This window comes from Equus quagga, chromosome 2 (genome assembly GCF_021613505.1).
Source record: "Equus quagga isolate Etosha38 chromosome 2, UCLA_HA_Equagga_1.0, whole genome shotgun sequence".
Lineage (NCBI taxonomy): Eukaryota > Metazoa > Chordata > Mammalia > Perissodactyla > Equidae > Equus > Equus quagga.
This window is the reverse complement of record NC_060268.1, coordinates 128,817,297-128,828,411: the sequence shown is the minus strand read 5'-3', so window position 1 is coordinate 128,828,411 and position 11,115 is coordinate 128,817,297. Positions and strand designations below refer to the sequence as shown.

At 34.3% G+C, this 11,115-nt stretch overlaps 1 protein-coding gene across 4 annotated transcripts in view; it reads right to left on the bottom strand.

Annotated features, from left to right (window-relative positions):
- Positions 1 to 419: 419 nt before the first annotated feature.
- Positions 420 to 11,115, bottom strand: part of HERC4 (HECT and RLD domain containing E3 ubiquitin protein ligase 4) — a 141,251-nt gene continuing 130,555 nt past the window's right edge. For all 4 annotated transcript variants that reach the window (XM_046653455.1, XM_046653458.1, XM_046653456.1 and 1 more), the window contains 3 exons: positions 8,238 to 8,421; positions 3,366 to 3,468; positions 420 to 1,926 (listed from right to left, as the gene is read on the bottom strand). In XM_046653455.1, coding sequence (XP_046509411.1) covers positions 1,718 to 1,926; positions 3,366 to 3,468; positions 8,238 to 8,421 — 496 coding nt within the window. In that variant the 3' untranslated portion in view covers positions 420 to 1,717. The remainder of the gene's footprint in view (positions 1,927 to 3,365; positions 3,469 to 8,237; positions 8,422 to 11,115) is intronic.

Genomic DNA, 11,115 nt, shown 5'->3' with positions numbered 1-11,115 from the left:
TTACTGAAGAAAAGAAAGCATCTGACACATCTACATGTTTTCGATGTGAACAATCACTACCCCCAAGGAATGGATATACAGGGAAGCAGTCTGATATCAAGTATATGCAAGAATTTCTGTAGGGAAGAATGCTACTTTGAAGAAAATTACCTTAGGTGAGAATACTATTTTAGAGCTTCTATCTATAGAAAGTCACCTATAGCCCAATAGAAGTTTTTAAGTTAAAACTACTGAAAAGTACAGGTCTACAATATCTTCTCCAAAACCTTGGGCTTATTTGCATTTTGGAATTAGGAACGTTAAAGAATTTTTAAAGCACATCTATTATGTATATGCCACAGGGGTCTGAGGCAGCACCTAGATCAAACACAGTATGTAATCAAGCACATTAACACTGCCACAGTAAAATGTACAGACAGTCGAATTTAGTCCTATTTAATACCATACATACATGTAACCTCAACAATTCAGATCAGGTTTTGCTGCAAAATGAGATACGTAAGTTTTTTTAATAGTTATCTTGGATTTTGGAATTACAGATAGACTTGAGGACCTCTATTAAATAGACAAATTTGTATGGGAATGGGAACAACAATCCAAAATTTAAGAGACCTTCCTGACACATTATTCTCTGAAGAACTCTGAATCTTATATGAGAACGACTAAAAGTTTAAATATTAAACCAATAAATCTTTATTATTTAAACAGTTTTCACGGCATTTTTTTATAAATTTAAAAAATAAATATTTGCATTATAGCAGAAAGTCACGTGTGTTGCATCAACTTACTGTTACAATTTAATGACAGGAGATAACTAAGCATCAGCACCATAAAACTGTTAAGATTTGTTTCTTAAAATTCAAGGAAATAGTTCTAAAGCACTGAAAATTCTCACTAAATACCAATCTGCAGCATTAATAGTTTTGAAAGCTAGAACCCAGTAATAGCTTCTCATAGTAGCCAATGTTTCTATTCCTGGCAACTGCAGAACAAAGTTATTCCATTACTAAATATTATGCTTTATGATAACCTCCCATTTATCAGTAGCATCTCAAGATTCACAAAAGAACTACAAGTTATTTAGATAACTCCTATCAGTAATTGAGATTTGCACAAGGACATTTATTCTAGCAAAAAAGCAAAGATTGTGTTTTCACCATGCTAACTTTTTACTTTTATAGATTTTCAAAATAAGATTTAAATCATAATTTTTAACCCTTAAAAGTCAGTTCAATTACAACCATAGAAACTGTACTGGTATCAGAACATAACTATTTTATTACAAAACTTAACATTATTTTCAAAATGAAAAAATAATCAAATGACTACTGCAGGCCAAAGTTAAAGGTTTTTCACCCAGTGATTGAAGAAAAATTAAGCAACACTTCCATGCACTCACACACCAGATCATTTATGAAATATGCAAACTCTTAAAATTCATGTTAGTAAAACTTCAATGTATTCACAATACTTGTATGTTTATTGGAAGAAGGCAAAAAAAAAAATCCATGGTCTGTACAATAATTTTAATATTAACACAGTTTGTTCATTTTCCTTTAATATTTTTTGGCTTTCATCAATACTCATAGCATTGAACATTTTGCAAGTAAGAATTATAATAGTACCTCTGTCACCTTGCTGAATTCATCACCACAAGAAAAACACAAATAATTAGTTTAATGCTTTTGCAGTAAACTGAATAGTTACAACTCCAAAGTTATATTAAACTGAAGCCTTCATTGTGATCAATAGCTTGGATCAGTTTAGAGCGTAGAGTTTCTTTTTCTGTATATTTTGGAAGATCCAGAAGATTAAAACAGGTATGGGAAACTGGGAGATATTCCTCACCACCTCCTGTGGACTGGATGGCTAGTTTTAGACTCTTCATACCAAGAATAGGAATGCGATCACTACCTGTCAAAAATACTGCCAAGAAAAAATCATTCAGCCAACCACTTTTATCAAAACAACAATATAGAGTATCAAGTTATTTAGCACAGTCACTATAGCAAAGCTTTACATTAACATTTGCTCTAATATGGAAGGCTATCTCTAGAATTTGTGGAAGCACAATTTTTGAGACACACTATACATCCACAAAATATTTTTTCTTTAAAGGCGTAATCTTAATATTAGCACACAGGAGATACTTAATTTTTGATGAATGACTCACTATTGTCCCTGACAAAAACATTCTGGGAGTCCTTCTTTTGGGAAAAGCCATTTAGAACTAGTTCATGAATCAAATACAAAATGAAGTTTTGCTGTGATTCTTTTTTCTATTTGTTTTGTTTCTGTCATTCTTAAACAAAAATTTATAATGGGAAGCCAAAACAAGTCACTTAAGAATGACTTGTCATATTTATGATATTTAACCAAGATTCTCATTTCAATTATTAAAAAGAGACTGACAAAAATATTGTTAGCAGGGGGCTGGCCCCATGACCAACTGGTTAAGTTCACATGCTCTGCTTCGGCGGCCCAGCGGTCTTGGGCACGGACCTACACACTGCTTGTCAAGCCATGCTTTGGCAGAATCCCACATAGAAGAAGCAGAATGACTTAGGACTAGAATATATAACTATGTGCTGCAGCTTTGGGGAGAAAAAAAGAATTCTTGGCAAACAGCAGGAATATCAAGGAGAATGTCACTGATTTAGATACATAAATTCTGACTTCATTTAAAAAATCAATAAAATTTCAATTAGAATACAGATTTTAACAGATGAAAGACAGAGATTAGGTCGAAAAAAGAAAACTAAGTCTTGGAAAAGAAAAATTCTATTTTCTACAGAAATTCTCAAAGTTTTGGTGCAGAGCCAAAGAGAAAAAAAAATGAAGACAACACAGAAAAGAGCTATACTCCAGAGATCTTAGAAATTCTAAAAGGAATTACAATCCTAGTTTATTGTAATCAGTGTTATAGTTTGTTTTCATTTGAAAGAATCAATTCTGTCTTGGAGGCAAATGGTATTTAGCTTTCAAAAAAACACTGGTCAGCTCTGGTGGCCTACTGGTTAAGTTCAGCCCGCTCCATTTCAGCAGCCCAGGTTCGGTTCCCAGGCACGGACCTACACTGCTCTGTTAGTGGCCATGCTGTGCTGGTGGCTCACATACTAAAAAATAGAAAATGACTGGCATGGATGTTAGCTCAGGGTGAATCTTCCTCAGAAAAAAAAAAATAAGAAAACATGTAATAAAGAATGCACATTTTAAAAATTATTCCAATTGAAAATTAAAAACAAGACCATAGAATACTATAAGAAAAAAACCTTATCCACCAAAGTGAACCAATCTCCCTTGAGAATAAGTTTAATAATTAGATTCTGTTGTCATAAAAGATAGAACCAGTTAGGAATACTTACACAGAAATTGTTTTTTCTTTTCCAATGGTAATTCATGAAATACTTCCCAAAAAATTTTTATTGTAGGATGTTCTGCCCAGTACTCCCCTTTGTATTCTGTATTCTAAAAACGACATAACCTTTTATTAATATTAAGGGTTATTAGTTTTGCCTTGAATCTGACAAACTGGCTTCCTTATTAGAATGCAAAACTAACACTGTCCAGGAGTTTGAAACTCATGTGATTCAGCTGATTACCTATGTCCTGGGCATACAATTTGAAACTATTAGATCCAGGGGAAAGGAAAGAAAATAAGTATGAATCAACAGAAATGTGTCCTCACTACTCCAAAGAAATGACAAGATTGTAATATCATCTTCAAAAGTAAATGTCTAAAGGATAAACTAGCATTACTAAAATGTTAATGGATTATTAAAGTTCAAAATGGAATTAATCTATGATAATTACAAAATTTTCTTTTCCTATATTCATGAACAGAAGTCAAATTATTTTACATTCTATATTCTCCTAAAAAAAATGGTACAAATGCAATACCACTCATTTTCTATGGTTGTGAGTTTCTAAGATGGCCCCCAATGACCTATGCTTCCTGTTATTCACGCCCTTGTGCACTCCCCTCCCACAATGAAGAGGCTTCACCTCTGTAATCATTAGGATATTGTAGATATGAGAAATACATGACTTCCAAGTTTAGATCATAAAAAACTTTGTGGCTTTAGCCTTTTTTTGATCACTCACTCTGGGGGGAACCAGCTGCCATTTCATGAAGGCACTCACACAGCCCTTTAAAGAGGTCCTCCTGGTGAAATACTGAGGTCTTTGGCCAACAGCCATATAGTGAGTCATCTCCATCCTTCAACAAGCCTTCAAATGACTAAAGCACCAGTCAATATTTTGATGCAACCTCATGGAAGACCCCCCTGAGCTAAAACCACCCAGCTAAGCCACTCCTAAATTCCTGACCAACAGAAACTGTGTGAGATAATAAATGTTCACTGCTATTTTTAAGCCACTAAGTTTTGGGGTAATATACTTCCCCTTTAAAAAATATTAGCTCTGAGAGAAAAGGGGGGTAGAGAGGAGAGAGGGAATAAGTCTACACTATGAGGTGTTCCTTAAAATCCAGCCACACAGCTGGCCATAAATTTTAGTTAAGACAGCAAGAATCTTCCAACATCCTTTGGACACACTGTTCCTTCAGCCCAGAACCTTAGACACATCCTCCTTCCTTCTTTGTTCATCAGGCTAATCCCTATTTATCCTTTAGGGCTCAGACTAAATGTCACCTAATTTATTCAACAAATACATAATGAGTTCAGTCGAAGTTTGGGGTCCTGGGAAAACTGCAGTGAACAGAGTCCTTACCTACCTCATGGAGATTAGCTCCTAATGAGAGGCTCTCCCAGATTTGTGTCCTAGGTTAGGCTCCTCCTTACATACCTTTCATGAAATTCTCTTCCTTACTATTAATCACAGTCCAATTATTTAATGTCTAGCTTCCTTATTAGAAGGCAAAGACCATGTATCAATCTTATTTACTGCTGGCTCCCTAATCTCTTGCACGGTATTAGGCATCCAGTAGGGGCTCAAGAAATACTTGCTGGTGGGCTTCTTGAATTCTGGGCTCTATTTGCAGCCATGATTATCTCAATGACTGAACTCTGAAATCTACAAAATATTTGCTATTAATTTGCCAACCAAGTTTTGAGAAAATTGCTTGAATTCTAGTGATCAGTTAATGTATTAACTTGTTTGAATTAGTCTCTGAGCATGTTAGTGGGGAATCAAAGAAGGGTGGCTAAAATTTTTTCTTTTTGCCTTTTTTTTTAACCTCTAGATGATTCTGGGGAAATGTGTACACAGTCCTGATGAAGAAAGAGCATTTAAAGTCACAAATCATAATCATTGAAAGTATAATGAATCAGATCTACAATGGAAGAAATCAAAGTACATTAAGTATAAATACACCAAAATACACTAAAAAATGTCCTGTCTTACAGAATGAATACTTCTATCAATTATATCTTCAGGCAAGGTTTTAAGTACTTACTGAGTGCTCTTCCAGGCTTTAGGAATACAGCAGTGAACAGAGACAAAAATTCTCCCTTCATGATGCTTACATTATAGTGAAGGGAAAGGAGCAGCACAGTAAAGACAATAAAGTAAAATTTATCTTAAGTCAAAGTCAAAGAAGAAAAATAAAGCAGGGCAGGGAGACAGGGTATGTGTGTGTATGTGCACATACATTCAATTTTGGACAAGTTATCCAGTGACGGTCTCTGAGAGGGTATAAAGATGTGAAGCAAGAGCAAGAGCCATTTGGAATTAACAAGATGAAGAGAATTCCAGGTACAGGGGAACAGGAAATAGAAAGGCTTCAAGACTGGAGTGTTCCTGGAGGGTTTGAAGCTCAGCAAAGAGGCCAATAAGGCTGAAGTAGAGTAAGTGAAAGGAAGAATGAGAGGAGATCAGGCAAGAAGGATAAATTGTCTAGGATCTAAAGTGTGATGAGAGGTCATTATACTGTCTCTATTTTAGGGTGATTAGAGGTGGGGTCCATTTCCACTGGCGTCTCCTTAAAGTTAGTACAGCTTTCTTCTTTTCAGCAGATCAGTTTACCCAAAAGAAGAAATCTTCAGTCTCCTTCCTAGATTTAAGCCTCACTACCAGCTTTCTGAGTGCCATCCTCAGTTCCACCTGGTCTCTCAGATTCTAAAGCCTCTCTCCAGAGTTGCTGTTTGCTGGGTAGGAGAGGGGACATGAAGGGTCTAATAATTCATTAAATTAGCTTTAAAGTAATTCTACTGCTTTCAGCCACCCCCGCATCCCTGCCATTACAGTAACACAGTGTACCCATTCCTGAGCCTTTCAGAGCTTCCAGGGTGTGAAACGGGTTGCCTCTTGACAATCCTCTCTCTCTGGAGGCTCAGAATTCAATTTTCTTTGCTCTAAGACTCTCATCAACTCATCTACCTATTTTCTATCTTCCAAAACTATTTTTTTCTCTTGTTCACTGTATTTTTATATATTTTTTGTCTATGTAGTCCTATTTGTATTCCTTTATTGTTGTTCTAGTGAGATCTGGGTAGGGAGCAGAGATAAATGTGTGCTTATTTCACTACACTTAACCAGAAGTACTAATTGTTTTTTTTTATTGAGGTCATAATAGTTTATAACATTGTGAATTTTTTTCCGTTGTACATTCTTACTTGTCCATCACCATATAAATGTGTCCCTTCATCCCTTTTGCCCACCCCACAACCCTTTTCCGGTCTGGTAACCACTAAGCTGTTCTCTTTGTCCATGGGTTAGTTTATCGAGAAGTTCTAATTATTTTTTTAATTTAATAATTTCCTAAATTATTACAGAGTAAAACTGGATTTCTCTCATGTGTGTATAGTTCTATGAGTTTTAAGCACACGTATGGATTCATGTAACCATCACCACGATCAGGATACTGAACAGTTCCATCACCCCAAAGAACTCTCTTGTGCTATCCCTCTGCAGTCATACTCCCTCCATGCCTAGCGCCCCTGTTCACCATAGTTCTGTCTTTTCGAGAGTGTCATATAAATGGAATCATATGGTGTGTAATCCTTTGAGACTGCCTTCTTTCACTCAGCATAAGGACTCTGAGAGTCATCCCAGTTGTTGCATGAATCAACAGTGCATTCCTTTTTATTGCTCAGTAGTATTTTACGGTATGGATGTACCATAGTTGGTTTATCCATTCACCCACTGAAGGAAATCTGGGTTGTTTCCAGTTTTTGACTTGTTTGCAGATTTTTAAAAAACATAATTAAAAAAAAACTGTGGTAAAATACACATAACAATGTTTACCATCTTAACCCTTTTTAAGTGTACAGTTTGGGGGCATTAAGTACATTCACACTGTTATGCAACCATCACCAGAATCCACCTCTTTTCATCTTGCAAAACTGAAACTATATACCCATTAAACAGTAACTCCCTATTCCCTCCCTGTTTACAGATTTTTGTGTCAACATAACTTAATACCTAGGACTGGAACTGCTAGGTCATGTAGCAAGTGTGTCTTTATAAGAAAATGCCAAACTGTTTCTAAAGTGGCTATACCATTTGTATTCCCACCAGCAATGTATGAGCGTTCCCAATGCTTTGTACCCTTGTTAGACTTAGTATTGTATTTTCTATGTTAGTTAACTTAATAGGTACATAGTATCAAACTATTAATACGACAATTTTATCAAAGGTTGCTAGATTACAAAGATGGAAAACTTACAGGTCAACCCTGCATATTATCTTTCTCAAAGCTGATCTAACCTAGTACTTTTTATTAAATGTTTATCTGAAGAAATGTCTGAGAATTGTCTGTGTAGAAAAGAAGGAAAAGAAAAAAGTTGTTTAAAAAATTTCCAGTCTTCTCCCTAAAGTTCCCTTTATTGGTTAAGGCACCAGTAACGAAGATCATGAGTATTATTTATTCTCTGCTAAAAAATTTAACATTGAGACTAACGTTAAATTGAGACTAATTGAGAAAAAGAAGAAACAAAGATCTTCAGCTTTGTCAGTGCTTTTCATAATGGTTTTCCTAGGATTAAGGCAGAATGAAAATCCATTCAGTTTTTTAGCTGCGGCTTCTATCCAGTCTGTCATAGATGACATTTCTGTATGAAAACCACCAATACCACATATACAAAAATGCTAATTCATACACAATCAAAATTCATTCATTGTTGAGGAAGAAGGGTACAGTGTTTGCCTATTAAAATAACCGTAATAAATACTGTAAAATGGAAAACAGTAACTTAGAGGGCAAGATTTTCATCAATAAGCCACGTTCTCCTTTTGCCTTTCCATTTAAACAATATCATAGAGTTGTCTTCCCCTACCTGTTCCAGTTCCTTCCAATCATAATTTGTATTTCCAATAACCATTGCTTGTAGTTCATTAGGCTGGAAGAGCTGAAGGACTTTTCCTCCACAGACCTTATGAAAGCCGGCATGAAAAGCATCAAACAAGGAAGCCACTGATTTATTGAATATGTAATCCACATAAGCATCAACAAACTCCTTTCTAGAAATGAAAAAGCACACATGTACAGAATATAAGTCATTTTTCTGGAGAATATATATTGCAGTCTTACTAAAACTTTGAGTACTTCTGTACTTTTTGCTATTTATCTACAAAACTAAGAAAGTATGAGTAGGGTTCAAAGAGGACAAAGTCTTTATGGAGAGTTTATAGAGACTCTTTACGTACAGTTTATTTTTTCTATACAAAAATCTGGGATATCTATGAAGCACGTAGACTTAATCTATCATTCACAGTCATTCTTAGGCTATTCCTAAGCGAAATGTCATTTCCTAACGGGAAGAATGATGATGCAAATGGCTATCAAAAAATTATTGACAAATTATCGAGAATTTATATGCAGCACTCCATATGCATCCCTAAAAAGAGTGATCGGTTAAAAATATTAGGTGATGAAAAAATGAGAGCTTTGGGATTCAGACTATTTGACAGACTACAGTCTGCTTTTCCTTGGGTTTCTAGGAATTTTAAAACAAAATTTATTTTACAAACTAAATACCTAAGTGAGGTATTAACCATTCTTTTAGGATAATCATTGAAGAGTACAAGTGCAGTTTCTTTCCAAATGTATGTATGTGTATATATCTATGTACACAAATACACACAAATACTTCTGATGCTTTTCTGTCTGTTATAATATAAAAGGAAACTGTAAAGAAAAAAAGGAAGCCCCTTTTACCCAGTAATTAGAACTACAATATTATTCAATTTGTTCTGTTAGCCACAAACACTTTATGCAGCTATCTGGTCAAACAAATAATGAGAATGGACACTAGAGGATTTCAGTATTTTATACTCTTGACTTCCAAATTAAAATGAATGATTCTACAAATGGGAATATTGGTAAATTTAGTCATCTACAGACAGTCTTAGCAAATTATAAAATAACTCCAAACTGAATTTACAGAGGAAAAAAAAAGATTAAAGGAGGCTACTGTAAAATATAAAATTGGGTAGGCCTTAAGGAAAAATCAATAGCATATGCTAATGAGAAAAATAATAATTTTCTCTGATGAGAAAAATAAATAATTTTGTAATGCATAATTTTATAATTAATCTAATTAGAAAGTCAAATTTATCTATACTAGTTAAGTTCCTTAAGCATAAAAGGCTGAAATGTTTTATGTGCTAACATTTTTGTTTTCAACACTTTCATTATCTAACTAGGATTGGTAGTACAAAGATCAAAATTTTTAAAATAATTTCTAAATTAAATAATCTATGCAAAATAATATTTTTTAGAAACTTAAGGAATTAGTCCACAAATAGAAACTTTAAATGCAGGAAAAATATCTAAATCATAGTCAAAGGCTTTTAAAACCAACATTTTTTTTTAAAAAGGTTAGCTAGAAAGACCTAAAATTTTTTCACATTATTTGAAAAACAGCTTATTTTTTATCAAAGTAAGACATATGTACAGTGTAAAATGTCAAATAGTAATAATCCTGAAAGCCAACATTTACTGAGCACATTCACGTGCAAGGTACTATTCTAAGCATCTTAAAATTGCCTCATTTAATCCTCAAAATGACCCCATGAAGCAGGTACAATTTATCATCCCGTTTTACAGAAAAGGAGACTGAGGCATGGAGACATCAACTAATTTATCTAAAGTTACACAGCTTCTCAATAGCAGATCAGGATTATAATCATTTGGATCAAGTCCCTGGCAATAGCCATTAAGCTAGCTTTGTCTAAAGAATTATGTAACCCAATAGAAGAGAACAAAGAAGTTCTGCCCTGTACTTTTTCACCAGAAATTCCTGCTATTCGAAGGTAACTATTTGTTAACTTTTTTGCTATTCCTTCTGATATTTACCTTCATTCTTCCACAACAGTTTTCTATTGTTATTCCCTGATTTTCAATTTTGAATATTATCTAATGAACTGAATAGCTACTGTGAAAGGCAAGGATGTACCTTTTACTTAATTGCCCCATGCTCACTTTGCCTCCCCTAATGTTCCCATTACAACAATTTTTGGCTTAATATTCATTAACATTTTTTATGATTATAAATATTATTCACAATTAAGCTACAGAGTATTCTATGGTTACCTTTTTTCCTTACAAAGAACTTCTGAAGAAAAAAGAAACGAACTTTTGTTTCCCTTAGTTTGCTACTTGATTCCTAACTTCAACAGAAATGTCGATCTCCACCAGATTCATTAAATATATTAGGTAGCATCAGTTGCATTTTTCTCCTGGAGAGAATCCTCCTGGAGCCCTCCATCCTCTTTATCTAAACCAGACTGGGTGCTCTTTCTATCTCTTCTACACACTGCTGTTCCTGTAGAAAGACTCTTCTTTGCCTCTCTCCTACATTGGTTCCTATTTTTTTCAATCCTGTGTCTTCCTCTTTTTTGGTTTAATTCTTTGTTTTGGTAGAACACATCCTCCAGTAACTTCCTGAGAAAAATGTATTGGAAGTAAATTCTCTGAGACTCTGCATACATGAAAATGTTCTTATACACCCAAATACTTCATAGTCTCGACATACAATTCAAAGTTAAAAACCATTTTCTCCCAGAATTTTGATCTAGCTTTGGTGTCATTCTTTAGAAGTCTGATGTTATTCTGATTCTTATTTCTTTGTATATGGTCTGCTTTTTTTTTTTTTTTTCCTGGCAGGTTTTATAGTTCCTTTTTCTTTGGGATTTTGAAATTTCATGTAGTTT